The sequence below is a fragment of the Myotis brandtii genome, unplaced genomic scaffold (genome assembly GCF_000412655.1).
Source record: "Myotis brandtii unplaced genomic scaffold, ASM41265v1 scaffold1289, whole genome shotgun sequence".
In the NCBI taxonomy this organism is placed as follows: Eukaryota; Metazoa; Chordata; class Mammalia; order Chiroptera; family Vespertilionidae; genus Myotis; species Myotis brandtii.
The window spans coordinates 90,000-105,396 of record NW_005354543.1 but is presented as its reverse complement, the minus strand read 5'-3'; the positions used below and the strand labels follow the sequence as shown (position 1 = coordinate 105,396).

General features: G+C 40.1%; 1 protein-coding gene across 1 annotated transcript in view; it reads right to left on the bottom strand.

Moving 5' to 3' along the window:
- Window positions 1-15,397, bottom strand: part of LOC102248581 (zinc finger protein 420) — a 102,153-nt gene that overhangs the window by 60,235 nt on the left and 26,521 nt on the right. Inside the window, 1 exon segment of the mRNA XM_014534320.1 lies at window positions 13,473-13,558. Coding sequence (XP_014389806.1) covers window positions 13,473-13,558 — 86 coding nt within the window.

Genomic DNA, 15,397 nt, shown 5'->3' with positions numbered 1-15,397 from the left:
GATCTCTAAGGAGGTGCTAATTTAGCCTCTGCCTGAGGCTACCCAGCAGGAGCTATGGAGAGATCTTCAGATTTCTCTTCTTTGTTTGGAGTTTGGAGGTGCCCAGATGAGGCCCAGTTGTGAAGCAATGCAAGCTGCTGTGGGGCCTTGGGCCTTCTTTTGGATGTTCTGGGTCTCCCTGGCCCAGCTGCAGTTTGTTCGGTAATTTTACATTGCAAAGGGCCAAGGCATTCATATGCAAAAGCCTCTGCACACAGGTTTGGTGGGGTGGGGTTTCAGGGAATGAACAGTGTAGAGCAAACAGCTATGGCTGATCCTCAGCCCTGCCCTAAGAGGTTTTGGGTGTCACTGTTCTGCGGTAATCGCTCCAAGCACCTCTAAGAGAAAGCCACCCTCAAGTTCTGTCCATGCCAGACAGTCCAGTTTCTCCACGTATGAGTCTGGGTCCCGAGAGACTCGCCCAGAACTGGTGTTCAGAGCAGTTGGGAGCTTGTGTCTCCCTCCTGATTGAAAAAGACAACCGCGTCCTCAGTTGCCAGCCCCTTCCGCGTGTGCCTCCGTACCTCTGCACTTTACTTCCATGCTTCCTCTGAGTCTCACTGTGCTTTTCTCTTTCCTTCTCGTTGTAGAATTTCCACTCGGCCAGCCTTCCTGTGGTTCTGGATGATGTCCATTTTGTCTTTTAGTTGTATTTTGAAGTGGTTGTTCGAGGCAGCAATTTCCGGTGTTTACCTATGCTGCCATCTTTGTTTCTCCTGAACTATCCTTTCTTGATAATATTATCTATATAAAACTTCAAGAATATGTACAGACAGGTTATTCTATCTACTTCTTTTATAAGGACCCAACTTCTATCAGATTAGGACCCCCTCTTATGACCTCATATAACCTTAATGCCCTCCTTGCACCCTACTTGGAAATACAGACATATTAGGGGTTAGGCCTTCAAAATATCCATTTTGAGGGGACACAATTCAGTCCTTAACAGAATCTCAAGTTCATTATCTGTTATATAAAACCACCCCAAAATGGATTCTCGTAATGCAACAATATTCATTATTTCTTATGTGTCTAACTAGTAGCCCAGTGTATGAAATTCGTGCACATTAAAAGGGAATTAATTGCCCTAACCCAGTGGTTGGCAAACGGCGGCTCGGCAAACCAAGGCTTGCGAGCCACATGCGGCTCTTTAGCCCCTTGAGTGTAGTTCTTCCAAAAATACGGGCTCTTCTACAAAATACCAACTTCTGCGCATGGGCCACGAAGTTTCAATCGCACTGTACGTGGGCACCCCCAATGGTATTTTGTGGAAGAGCCACACTCAAGGGGCCAAAGAGCCGCATGTGGCTGGCGAGCCGAGGTTTGCTAACCATGGCTATAACCGGTTTAGCTCAGTGGATAGAGCATCGGCCTGCAGACTCAAGGATCCCGGGTTCAATTCCGGTCAAGGGCATGTACTTTGGTTGTGGGCACATCCCCAGTGGGGAGTGTGCAGGAGGCAGCTAATCAATGTTTCTCTCTCATCGATGTTTCTAACTCTCCATCCCTCTCCCTTCCTCTCTGTAAAAAATCAATAAAATATATTATTTTTAAAAAAGGGAATTAGTGGAGATATTTTAATATTGCTATTTGCCCTTTCTCTATAATAGAAGTGTGAGAAATAAAAGGAAATTAGTAAAATGTACATGAAAATAATATATAAATTTATTAATAAATTGCCCTAACTGGCTTGACTCAGTGGATAGAGTGTTGGCCTTCAGACTGAAGGGTCCTGGGTTCGATTCCAGTCAAGGGCATGTTCCTTGGTTGGGGCACAGTAGGGGGTGTGCAGGAGGCATCCCCAGTGTGGGGTGTGCAGGAGGCAGCTGATCGATGTTTCTCTCATCGATGTTTCTAACTCTCTATCCCTCTCCCTTCCTCACTGTAAAAAAAAATAAAATAATAAATAAACAAACAAACAGTAACAAAAGAATACAACAACAGAAGCATGATATAAAAAGGACAAAAACATATGAAAACAATAAAAACATGATATGAAAACAACAAAAACATGATATAAAAACAACAGTGATGCAAATAGTGACTGATAAATTGATTAAACTTATTCTAATATCTCCCTGTACACCACATTAAGAGTGAAAGCACTTTCTGAGTGCTTGAATTGGTAATTTATATTGGGAATGAAAGGTTCTTCCACCGAGAAGTAAATTTGCAGCAATTCCTGTAGACACTGTGGGTAAAACAGTACCACCACAACCTCTAATATAATGTATTAAAACTTTATTGTGGATGGTCCCGGTGAGGTTGAAATGGCCCCGCTGAGGCCAGGACGGCCTCGGTGAGGTCAGGACGGCCCCAGTGAGGTCAATACAGCCCCGGTGAGGCTGAAACAGCCCCAGTGAGGTCGGGACGGCACAGGAAATGGGAAATGAATGAAACAGAATTAATTTTTCTGAGTTAGGACAGCAGTGTTGCCTGGGAAAAGTGTCCTCTTTTCATGTGAGTTCATGCGAGTACTGCATCCTGGGTACAACAATGAGACTGTTATAGCAATATTCCTCTTAACTATGGAAAATCTATTATACAGACAACACTGTCCTGAGTGTAGCTCCGGTCACCTAAATGTCACAACCACAAATTGACATGCCTTCAAAAAACTTTCAGCTGAACAAATTGGCACAGAAAAGGAAGTTACTTTGATGACATCACTGACAAAACTGGAGAACTAGTTTGATTTATTCAATAGTATTATTCTCTAGTAGAAGAAAATAGTACGCCTTACAATGTATCCAATATTCCATGGGAAAGTGTAAACAAGTAAAGTCCATATAATATACAAGAGCCCACAGATCTCTAAGGCAGAAACAATCAACCCCATGATTTCATGCATACACCAGGAATAAAAGATAACATCATCAAGTGATATGGGAGTAGAATTACATTAATACTTCCTTTTCAAAATATTTCAAATGATTTCAATATAAATGAGGTAACACTATAAGTAATTGTACATAAGAGAACATCAATTCTTTTGATATATTCAAACATACAAAACATTACCTAACTACATTTAAAGTTTCAAGTACACTGTATAATAAACATTCTGATTTAGAACAATACCTGAAAGGTATTTGGCTACCTATCTAGTGTGAATTCAGTGATAATTTGAAATTCATAATCAATACATACTGGGATAAAGATTTTACATCTTTAAAGTCACTTTAAGGCATAAATTCCTTGGAGTTTTTTTTAAAAATATATTTTTATTGATTTTCTACAGAGAGGAAAGGAGAGGGATAGAGAGTTAGAAACATTGATGAGAAAGAAACATCGATCAGCTGCCTCCTGCACACCCCCCACTGGGGATATGCCCGCAACCAAGGTACATGCCCTTGACTGGAATCGAACCTGGGACCCTTCAGTCCGCAGGCCGACGCTCTAACCACTGAGCAAACCGGTTAGGGCTTCCTTGGAGTTTTATAAACTGTATATTTTGAACAAAAGTCCTTCCTTCTATATCATGAATGTAGAATTTCTACCCAATTGGAATCCCAGACATTGACTGAGGCTATAGGTCAGTGATGGCGAACCTTTTGAGGTTGGCGTGTCAGCATTTTGAAAAACCCTAACTTAACTCTGGTGCCGTGTCACATATAGACATTTTTTGATATTTGCAACCAAAGTAAAACAAAGACTTATATTTTTGATATTTATTTTATATATTTAAATGCCATTTAACGAAGAAAAATCAACCAAAAAAGTGAGTTTGTGTGTCACCTCCGACACGCGTGTCATAGTTTCACCATCACTGCGATAGGTCCAAGTATATGATTTCCCACATTCTTCAGTTTTGTTTCCCTCTAGAATGAATTCCAATGTGAGGAATTAGCTAGGGATGCTGATTCAAGACTTTAGGACATTGTTTACATTTGTATTGTTTCTCCCCAGTATGAATTCTGATGTCAGGTAAGGTTTGCATACTGAGTATGCTTTGTCACATTCTTTATATCTGCTGGGCTTCTATCCAGTAATAATTATCACATGTTGTATGAGATATAAATGAGGACATACACTTTGGCATATGCCTCATAATATGTGAGACCTCATTTTATCATTCTCAATGAAGTTTCATCCATGGACAAATCTTTGGATGAAAACTTTATATTACTGCTGTTTCTTTAGAATGATTCCTAAAATGTTGAGTAATTTTGACCGCAGGTTAGGTTTCTCACATTTTCTACAGGGTAAGGCTTCCCTCCAGTATAAAATCTCTGACATGCAATAAATTTTGAGCTATGGGTAAATACACCAGCCCATTCTCTACATTTGTTCGGTCTCTCTCTCTTATGAAGTCTCTCAAGTACAGTAACACCTGAATGGCTTTTAAAGGCTTTTTTACATTTTTCACATTCATATGGCTTCTTTCCAGTATGAATTCTGCGATTTTCAGTAAGTTCTCACTGCTGGTCAAGGACTTATGACACTAAGCACATCTGTAAGATGTCTCTCAAGTATGAACTCTCTGCTGTATAGTGCAGCAGGCACACTGAATAAAAGCTGTTACACTTTCAACATGTTTAAGGCTTCTCTCCAGTGTGAACTTTCTGATGGTAAGCAAGGTGTGAGGTTCTACCAAAGGATTTGCCACATTCTGTACATTTATAAGGTTTCTCTCCAGTATGAACACTCTGATGCTTAGTAAGGTCTGAGGAACATCCAAAGGCTTTACCACATTCTCTACATTTAAATGACTTCTCTCGAGCATGAATTCTCTGATGAACACTAAGGGTTGAGAGCCAGCTAAAGACTTTGCCACATTCTCTACATTCATGAAGATTCTGTCCAGTGTGAACTCTCCGGTGCGTAGTAAGGTATGAAGAACTTTTAAAGGCTTTGCCACATTCTCTACATTTATAAGGCTTCTCTCCAGTATGAATGCTCTGATGTGTCCTAAGGTGTGAGGAACGTTTGAAGGCTTTGCCACATTCTCTACATTTATAAGGCTTCTCTCCAACATGAACTCTCTGATGCCCCGTAAGGAGTGAGGACTGGCTAAAGGCTTTGCCACATTCTCTACATTTATAAGGCTTCTCTCCAACATGAACTCTCTGATGCCCCGTAAGGAGTGAGGACTGGCTAAAGGCTTTGCCACATTCTCTACATTTATAAGGCTTCTCTCCAACATGAACTCTCTGATGCCCCGTAAGGAGTGAGGACTGGCTAAAGGCTTTGCCACATTCTCTACATTTATAAGGCTTCTCTCCAACATGAACTCTCTGATGCCCCGTAAGGAGTGAGGACTGGCTAAAGGCTTTGCCACATTCTCTACATTTATAAGGCTTCTCTCCAACATGAACTCTCTGATGCCCCGTAAGGAGTGAGGACTGGCTAAAGGCTTTGCCACATTCTCTACATTTATAAGGCTTCTCTCCAACATGAACTCTCTGATGCCCCGTAAGGAGTGAGGACTGGCTAAAGGCTTTGCCACATTCTCTACATTTATAAGGCTTCTCTCCAGTATGAACTCTCTGATGCTTAGTAAGATCTGAGGACCATCTAAAGGCTTTGTTACATTCTCTACATTTAAAAGGCTTCTCTCCAGTGTGGATTCTCTGATGCCCCGTAAGGAGTGAGGACTGGCTAAAGGCTTTGCCACATTCTCTACATTTATAAGGCTTCTCTCCAGTATGAACTCTCTGATGCTTAGTAAGATCTGAGGACCATCTAAAGGCTTTGTTACATTCTCTACATTTAAAAGGCTTCTCTCCAGTGTGGATTCTCTGATGAATACGAAGGGTTGAGGGCCGGCTAAAGGCTTTGCCACATTCTCTACATTTATAAGGCTTCTCTCCAGTATGAACTCTCTGATGCTTATTAAGATCTGAGGACCCTCTAAAGGCTTTGTCACATTCTCTACATTTATAAGGCTTCTCTCCCGTGTGGATTCTCTGATGAATATTAAGGTTTGAGGGCCGCCTAAAGGCTTTGTCACATTCTGAACATTTATAAGGTTTCTCTCCGGTGTGAATTCTCATATGAATACTAAGGGTTGAGCTCTGGCTAAAGGCTTTGTCACATTCTGAACATTTATAAGACTTTTCTTCTGTATGATTTCTATGATGTTGAATATGTCTTGAGGACTGACTAAAGCCTTTTCCATTTTCCCTGAGTTTGTAAAATGTTGCAACAGTATGAATTCTTCTCTCGTGTACAATAAGAGATGAATGACATTTAAAGGATTTGCCACATGCTATACATTTGTAAGGCTTCTCTCCAGTATGAATTGTCTGATTTAGAGTACAACCTGAAGGCCTAGTAGATGTTTTACCAGAATCTTTACGTGTATAAAGTTTTTCTCCATTATGAATTTTTTTCAGTCTCTTTAGATTGAATATTTGAATGAAAACTCTCTCAAACGTATTCCATTTGTAAGCCCCCTCCCCAGTATTTTTATTCTCTTGTGCACTGTAATTTGAAGACTGCTGAAAAGACTGAACACAGTTACTTCCTTTGTGTGTCTTCTCCACAATAGGAATAACCTGACATATATTGTGATTGGACATTTGGTCAAAGAGTTTTCCACTTTTATAATGGTTCTCTGCAAGTTCGTTTCTCCGATGATTAACATATGACTGTTGCTTAAAGTTTTTCCAATGTTTATTCCATTGATAACTGCTATCTCCATAATATGTACTCTGGTAGTAAGGGGAGATAGAAAGACCTTTAGTGACAGTTATAATTTCATTAAACATGTACACTTGTTCCATAAGAACCATTTTGTGATATTCATTAACCAATATGGTTGTATAAAAAACGCTTTCCTAATTTATTAAAATTATGGACAGAAAATAAATACAAAACTTAAATGTCAGAGGAAGAATACTGAATCCTTGTTTAAAAGATTGCCAAATTGCCTAACCAGCATGGCTCAGTGCTTGAGCTTCAACGTACGAACAAGTAGGTGACATTTCCATTCCCGGTAAGGGCCACATGCCGAGGTTGCAGAATCAGTGCACAGTAGAAGGCATGCAGGAGGCAGCCAATGAATGATTCTCTCTCATCATTGATGTTTTCCTCTCTCTCTTCCTCTCCCTTCCTCTCTGAAATCAATAAAAATGTTGTATTTTTTTAATCATAAAAGATTGCCAAATTGAACACATTTAAATTTTATAGGTACATTATATATCTCTACATTTTAGAAATGATTGAATGAAAGTTTAATCCCATCCTACATTTAAACAATTCAAATAACTATTTACACTATAGACTATGAATTCCTAGTTTATCCAGCTTTCCTTTCCAAGTATGCATGATAGTAAAATGTTGTTTTCAACCTTCACGTGCAGAAACACAGTAATCTGCCAATGTAACTGACTTTAAATTGGGAGGCTTCCCAAATGCATAAGCCACCTGACATCTTTAGGTAACAACTATTTTATTCTCATAACTGGTGCAGATTTGTTCTGTTTACATTAATATCCTCTTTTTTCATCACATTCTAAAATACCAAGGCATTCATTAAGTGTACATTATCAAAGCAAAACCTTCTTTTATATCTTACCAATATAACTTCAGAGAATAAATCTGGTATTCCAGTATTTGGCATAAAGGCCTGGTCATCTTCAGATGACATAGCTGAAAGAGAACAAATTTTCAGTTTTGACAATCAGGTGGGACCACCTTGAAGTTACCAGCAACTATAGGCCAAATGACATTTTTGAGTACTCCAAGAGCCAGTGAAGGCTTCAAGGAAAGCTCAATATAGGTACCATGAGGAAAATTCACATCAAGGAGGGACAGAGAGTTGCTTACATTTGCCAATGATACCTGCTCAAACCCCCTGGCACACAATGGCAACATTATAAAAACACTCCCAATTCCCAGTTTCTTTGCTGGAGAGAGAGAGAGAGAGAGAGAGAGAGATGAGGGAAATGCATGTTCAATGATCTCCCTGTTTTGAAGCATGTTGAACAAGTGTCTTCTGTGCAAGACACAGAGTGCAAACAGAATGGCAGTTACGGTGAGTTCCCTGCAGTGGCTGCTACAAAGAAACAATGAGAAATTGTTTGAGCACCACAAAGACTGCTGTATTGAAGATATATATCAAGGCTGAAAAGATACCGCTGGTCTCAGAAAGAAACAGGGAACATTTGAACTTGGAAATTAAACAGACAACCGAACCAAGAATACAGATACTGAAAACCGTGTTGGCAGTAAGTACAGTTTGTTCCACGGATGGTTATTATTTCTTTCCTCCTATAGAAACCATGTTCAAAGGCCTGCTTTTGTCTGGGATTCTGGAATCTCAATAAAAGATATCAAATCATGCAAAAAAAACAAAAAACAAAAAACGGAAAAAGGGTACCATGAGGAAAACAAAATAAAAATAATCAAATTGGCACCACATTAATGGAAATATACTAATTACCTGAAAAATAATGGCAAATAAGTATCATAAAGCTCAAAAGGAGAAAAAAAAGACAACTAGTAATATCACCAAAATATTATATAACCAAAATAAAAATGCAATGAGAAAGTATTTTACAAACATCACACCAAAAGGGGAAATAGAAAAACATATACCCAAATTAAAAGATACAGTGGAATCATAAATGAAAGATATGATCAACTCAAAACATCAAAGAATTTGTCTGAAAGAGGTGGCTCAGTGGTTGAACTTCGACCTATGAACCAGGAGGTCAAGATTTGGTTCCATGTGAGGGCAGAGGCCGGGATTGAAGGCTGGATCCCTGATCGTGCAGGAAGAAGCGGATGTTTCTCTCTCCCTCTTCCTCTCTGATATCAATAAAAATATACTTTAAAAATAGTAATTAAATAATCTAAGAATTTATAAATAAAGCATTAAAATTTTAATTCCTTATAATTTTGATTCAGAGAAGCCAACAAACATGTGGAAATGTTGAGAGAATTTTAGGAACTCCTAAGACACTAACAAATCGACCACCAAGGCAACCCCAAAGAGACGGAATAGTGAAAAGGAGTAGGTAGCTTATAAAAACATTAATAGTTTAAGATCCTGACAATTGGAGAAAGTGATATACAAATGCAAATAGCTCACTGAATTCTAAATAGAATGAATATAAACATGAGAACAGATAAAAAACAATGAAAATACCGACCCCCAGAATACTATTCTAAAAGCATATAAAAAATAATTCCTCATGGAACAGACAGCTCATCTAAGATCATCAGAGGGTTTCTAAGTAGAAAACTAGTGGGGGGGGCGGGGAAAGGGCACGAGATAAAACACGGAACTGTTAAATGAACAAAAACCATCCAACAAGAATACTGACAAAACAGATAAACAACAATGGAGAGGAAACAACTTTTTCTACTCTGAAACTTCCTCATTATTAGACCTTCTCATTATTAGACCTGCCCTATAAAAAATCCTTAAGAAATATGATTCTGGAGTTAATTTAAAAATTCTACACAACACTAACATGAACATATAAAGATGCCTTATATTTGGAAAAATATACAGAAATATAAAAATATGTGGTGTTCTAGGAAAGAAACATATTATTTTGATTTCTCTTTTGGAACCTTGGAAAATAAATGAAATTGTCCGACTAGAGTGGCTCAGTGGTTCACGGTTGACATGAGTTGATTCCTGGTCAGGGGACATGCCTGTGTTGGGGGCTCCATCCCCAGTGAGGGGCTTGCAGGAGACAGCCAATCAATGATTCTCTCTCATCACTGATATATATCTATATATCTATTTCTATATCTCTCCCCATCTCCTTTTCCTCTGAAATCAATAAAAATATATTTTTTAAAAATAAAAGGAATAAAACCCTAAATATCTGCTAGAAGATAGACAACGTAAAAGATAATGTGATATCAAAAAAAAGATAAGTGATATCAATAACTTAAGTCGGTACAGGGGTAGAGATGACAAGTGGCACAGTTTTTGTATCCAATTGACACAGTGAATTTAATTATATTGTGATAGCTTTAAAAAATTTTAAGTAGCTCTCATAGTCACAACAAAAACAGAATAAAATAATCTCTGTTAACAGGTGATAGAATTGTGTATGGCAAATCAAAGATTCCACATTTCTAAAAAATATATATATATCTATTCAATGAATTTCTCAAAACACGGTAAATAAAGCCAACCCACAAAGTTAGCTCTGTTCCTGTACAATAACAGAAATTAATACAAAAATGACAAATTAAGTGTGTTAATTACATGAATAACAGCATAAAGAGAAATAAAATAATTAATAGTTTACTTCATGAAGAAGGTGCATGATTTGCATGCTGTAAAGTATAAATACTGCTTGCTGCCACCGTACTTCTAGGTACAGATTGGAAAATATTCACGGAGGATCTGAAAGAGCCATTTACACATTTGTGTGCTTTATAACGTTCTTCACAAGAGCCTGCATTAGATGGAAGCAACTCAAATGTCCATGGATAGTTGAATGAGTGACGGGATTTACCATCACACACAATGGAATACTCTTCTGCCATAAAACATAAATAAATATTATCACCTGATATCACAAAGCGAAACGTTAATGACACTTTTTTTTCTAGTCCACCCCAGGCCCCCCAAAGCCAAGGCGCTCAGGAAAGTCCCTGTACCCCCAACACACACACACTCCATCCCATCCCAAGCCTTGTAGGACTGGCTCTCCCAGGATCTGTAGGGCTCCGGAATGGGATTCAGTGAAAGCCCATCACCACTGACTGGTCATTTTTTGCACATTCTCCAGGGAGCCAAGGTCCCTCCTGGGGTCTTATACCTACACCTTAGAGGCCTTATCTCTCTCTCCCTGAAACTGACATTATTGGTTAGAAAACTTAGCAACAATAAGACTCCAGAGTGTTTCTTTTCCATGGCAAGAGCTCAAGCTCAAATGGAGCCGAGGGATTGCTAGCTCACTCCTTCCTGTTCGGCATGTCTTTAACATCAGCAGAACATCTCCATGAGTACCACATCTCTTTCTGTGTGCTCTTATGGGCTTTTATGACACTTATAAGTCTTCGGGCAATTTACTAGACCATTGCTTGTGTTAGTATTACACCTTGATCAGAGATGCAACTACTGTGGCTTTAACATAATCAACATAGCTGCCATAGCTCCAGCCATCACATCCACATTCAGGCAGTAGGAAGAAAGTGGGGTGCTGTCCTGGAAGCCCCATCCAACTACTTTCAACTACACCTTACTGGCCACTCTTATTTGCTAGGGAGTGGAATATTTTAGCTGGGCACATTTCTACTCCCAATAAAATTAATCAGGGATCTGTGTTGAGCAGGATATTTGGTAAATAAATCACAATCTTGCCCTGCTACTTTTTATTATTATTATTTTTTGAAATATGTTTTTATTGATTTCAGAGAGGAAGGAAGAGGGAGAAAGAGATAGAAACATCCACGATGAGAGAGAGAATCATGGATTGGCTGCCTCCTGCAAGTCTCCCACTGGGGATCGAGCCCACCACCCGGGCCTGTGGCCTTGACCGGAATCGAACCCGGGACCGTTCGGTTCACAGGCCGACGCTCTATCCACTGAGCCAAAGCAGCTAGAACCCTGCTACTTTTTATACCTAAGTAAAATAAGCCTCTTCCTCCTTGGAGATGTTAACTAACTCACTCAAGGTCAATAGCTATAAGTGGTGAAGCCAAAGTTGGAATATGGGCTTTCTGACTCCACGGCAAGTGCCAAGGAAAAGAGGCCTGTAGAAGTCCAACTTGCAATGATGACGCTCAGAGCCACCAGCGACACTTTTTCACTGAAGCACACAAGTCACAAGAGACAGATACTACAGGATTTCTCTCAGGTGAGTAATCAAATGTAGTCCATGTTATAGAAAAAAAAAAAAGTAGTAACAAGCCTTCCTTTTAAAGCAAATGAGGAAGTAGTGGTTTAATACATAATGAGAGATTTCTGGAAGATGGAAGTTTTGAGAGATCACATCTACAACAGAGACAATAAGAATCTACACTAGAAAGCAGAAGGCCCTGACAGGTGTTACATTAGTAAAGGGAATAAAACCCTGTGGGTGGAGTAGGAACTCAGGAAGGAAGTCAACCTCACCCAGGGAGGCCAGGTTGCTGTAGTTCTCCATCATCACATCCAGGTACAATTTCCGCTGAGCTGAGTCCAGGCATGCCCACTCCTCCTGAGAGAAATCTATGGCCACATCCCTGAAGGTCAGCGGTCCCTGAAAGAAAAGACACATTCACTAAGAGACAGCAAGCAGAGTTCATAATGTCAGCCAACATGAAAACAGTGTTAGGAGAAGTGCTTTCAACCTAGGGAAGTATCCTGAATCATCCAATAAGATTGCTCTGGCCCAATAACATTCTCTGGTGTGTTTTCTAACAGTGACAAATGAGGAAGACACATGTCCAGAAATTCATGGTGCGGATTTTACTTTTCAGAAAAATAAATCTTAAAATTAAGGCATCAACATAGGCATATGGGTTTCTGAGTGCTGTGTTTGCATCATTCAGGGTCAGTGGTGTATATTTCTCAGCGGGAAATGTCATGGTGACTTGGAGGCATAAGCACTTCTTCAAGTGTAACAGACGACGACAGCACTCTTCTAAAAATACAGATGTTGATCCAGGTCCTGAGATGGGGCCTGTGTTTCCACATGTGTAACAAGCTCACTCTTTACTTGTGGTGCCAATGTTTCCAATCCATGTGCCATATTTTTGAATACACAGAAAATGAAATCACAGAAAAAAAGTTCGTATATAACTTTGAACTCAGGGGGTTTGTCAATGGAATTTACAGATTTCCTGGGATAAGACATATAGGAGCCACAATCCTATTTGAAAATTTACTATGAGTAATCTAAAATAAGATTATTCTGCCTGGTCTAGAGGGTGTGTCTCAGTGGTTGGGCACTGACCCATTAACCAAGAGGTCACTGGTCAGGACACATGCCCAGGTTGTGGGATCGATCCCCAGTGTGGGGTGTGCAGACAGCAGCTGATCAATGATTCTGTCTCATCATTGATGTTTTTATCTCTGTCTCCCTCTACCTTCCTCTTTGCAATCAATAAAAATGTACTTCAAGAAGGAGAGAGGGAAATATAGCAACTGCTGACGCTATCGTAAGAAAATAGAAAAGGCCCTAGCCGGCTTGGCTCAGTGGATAGAGGGTCCGCCTGCGGACTGAAGGGTCCCGGGTTCGATTCCGGCCGAGGGCACATGCCTGGGTTGCGGGCTCGTTCCCCAGTAGGGGGTGTGCAGTAGGCAGCCAATCAATGATTCTCTCTCATCATTGATGTTTCTATCTCTCTCCTCCCTTCCTCTCTGAAATCAATAAAGAAATATATTTTAAAAAAAAAAAGAAAAAGAAAATAGAAAAGGAATAAGGAAAGGAAAACAACATGGCAAGGCAAAACATCAGGAGTAGAGAAATAAATCCACAGATGTTAGAAGAAAAGCAATCATAGCCTCTGTCACAGGACACATCTTTTACCTGAGAAGCAGCCATTTGGTCCTGGTCCTGATCAGGGTCGGGTTGTTTCCTCAGGAGACAATATGTTGAGGAGTCACAGAATGTGCCTTCAAAGGTGTCCCCACAGCCTGTTAATCAGCTCACCTCACACTCACAGTCAGAAGGACCTGGAAATGAGGAAAAGGCCACACCCTCCTGTCCTTTGTCACAGGAGAGAGTCAGGAACAATGAGCCCCTACATGGAGACCACACTGTGAGGTGTTTCATTCTGTCTTCATGTGTTTATCTTTCCAAAGACTTCCACAAACTCCTACAGCAATGAGAGCATGTTCTGCTCGGCTATATCCCCAAACCCAACACAAAACCCCTCATCTCCCCTGAAAAAGCCTGCCCTGTGGGCCCTGACCTGGCATCCTTAACTAGTTCCTTCCTAAGGCCTGCGAGGCTCCCCCAGAGCTGTTTTCAGTAGCTCTGGGTACCAGACATCAGACCCAGCAGCCCTGAGACCTCTGGGTAGTGGGAGGGGGTGAAGCAGGAACTTGTACATGTGCAGGTTTCCCAGGCCAATTTCCTTCCTCTTGTCCCAGGAAATTACAGAGAATAGATCTTCATACTAAAGCCTCTGGGGAAAGTTAGCTATTGAAATATGCTCAGCAAATGACTTCACCATGAATAGATGGGCTCTGTGGGAATCAAGTTCAGTTCAATCCAGTCCATCCTTCAACAGTTTCAGAGAATGGACAAGAGGGACTTAGGGGAATGGGTCCTTTGTGGCTCACAGACACTAATTCAACAAGTCACATGAAGGGAAGGAAAGAGGTGCTGAACATTGGACCAACTCACAGAACTAGCTTCCGAGGGTGAAGATCACTGACATCCTTACCAAGTGCACACTGAGATCGCCTCATATTACTGACCCAATGCTAATGAATGTATCGAGGTATGACAGATAGTAGAAATGATACCGGGCTCAGAATCTGAACCACACGCAATATATTTAAAACCAAAAACAATTAGTTTTTTTTATTTTTTAATGTAAGGACTTCTCAGTTTATATTTTTAAAAAGGTTGAGACTTCCTTATATTTAGGAAAGATGATAAGCCATGGTTATTACATGTCACTTATTTAATGACTCCCAGCCAGCATGGCTCAGTGGTTGAGCATCAATCTACAAACAAGAGGGTCACCGTTTGATTCCTAGTTAAGGAATATGCCCTGGTTTTGAGCTTCATCCCCTGTGTGGGAGGTGCAGGAGGTGGCTGACCAATAATTCTCTGCCATCGTTGATGTTTCTCTCTCTCTCCCTTCCTCTCTGAATTCAATAAAAAAAAATTTTTTTTAAGAGTTAATGACTATATACATGAATGAAATGTCAGAGATAGAAAATACAAGTCCATAGGAGAGAAAATATAATGGAATGTTTCTAATATTCCTTGATAAAGCATCATGTGGGGGCAGACTCAGTTATTTCTTGTCCCAGGCCACCTCCTTCTTGCCATCCCAGGAAATGACAAGGGTCCCATGACCAACAGACCGGTCTCTTCTCTACGTGTGAATAAGACTTGCAAATGGAAGCAAATAATTCTAAAATATTCATAAGCTTTATAAATTGAAGATCTGTAATTCTCATTCAAATATGTTTAAATAATTCACTTGTTAAATGAAACACATAAAGCCACAAGCTGATATATCAAAACTTAACCATCCACATCCCATTAGCTCACTATTCATCCAGATCAGTATTCCCCTCCTTCCCACTACTACGCATTTCTGTCTATGGATCTGTTTCTGTCTTACTGTTCCCTTTCTCTCCACTGTTGTCCTTTCCTGTGTTCCCCTCCCTCACTCCTATTTCACCTTTAGTTGCCCTTTCTCCCTGGTCTTTCTGATTGTTCCCATCTCCATACACACCTGGGTCTTTCTCTGCCCACCCGTGTCCCTTCTG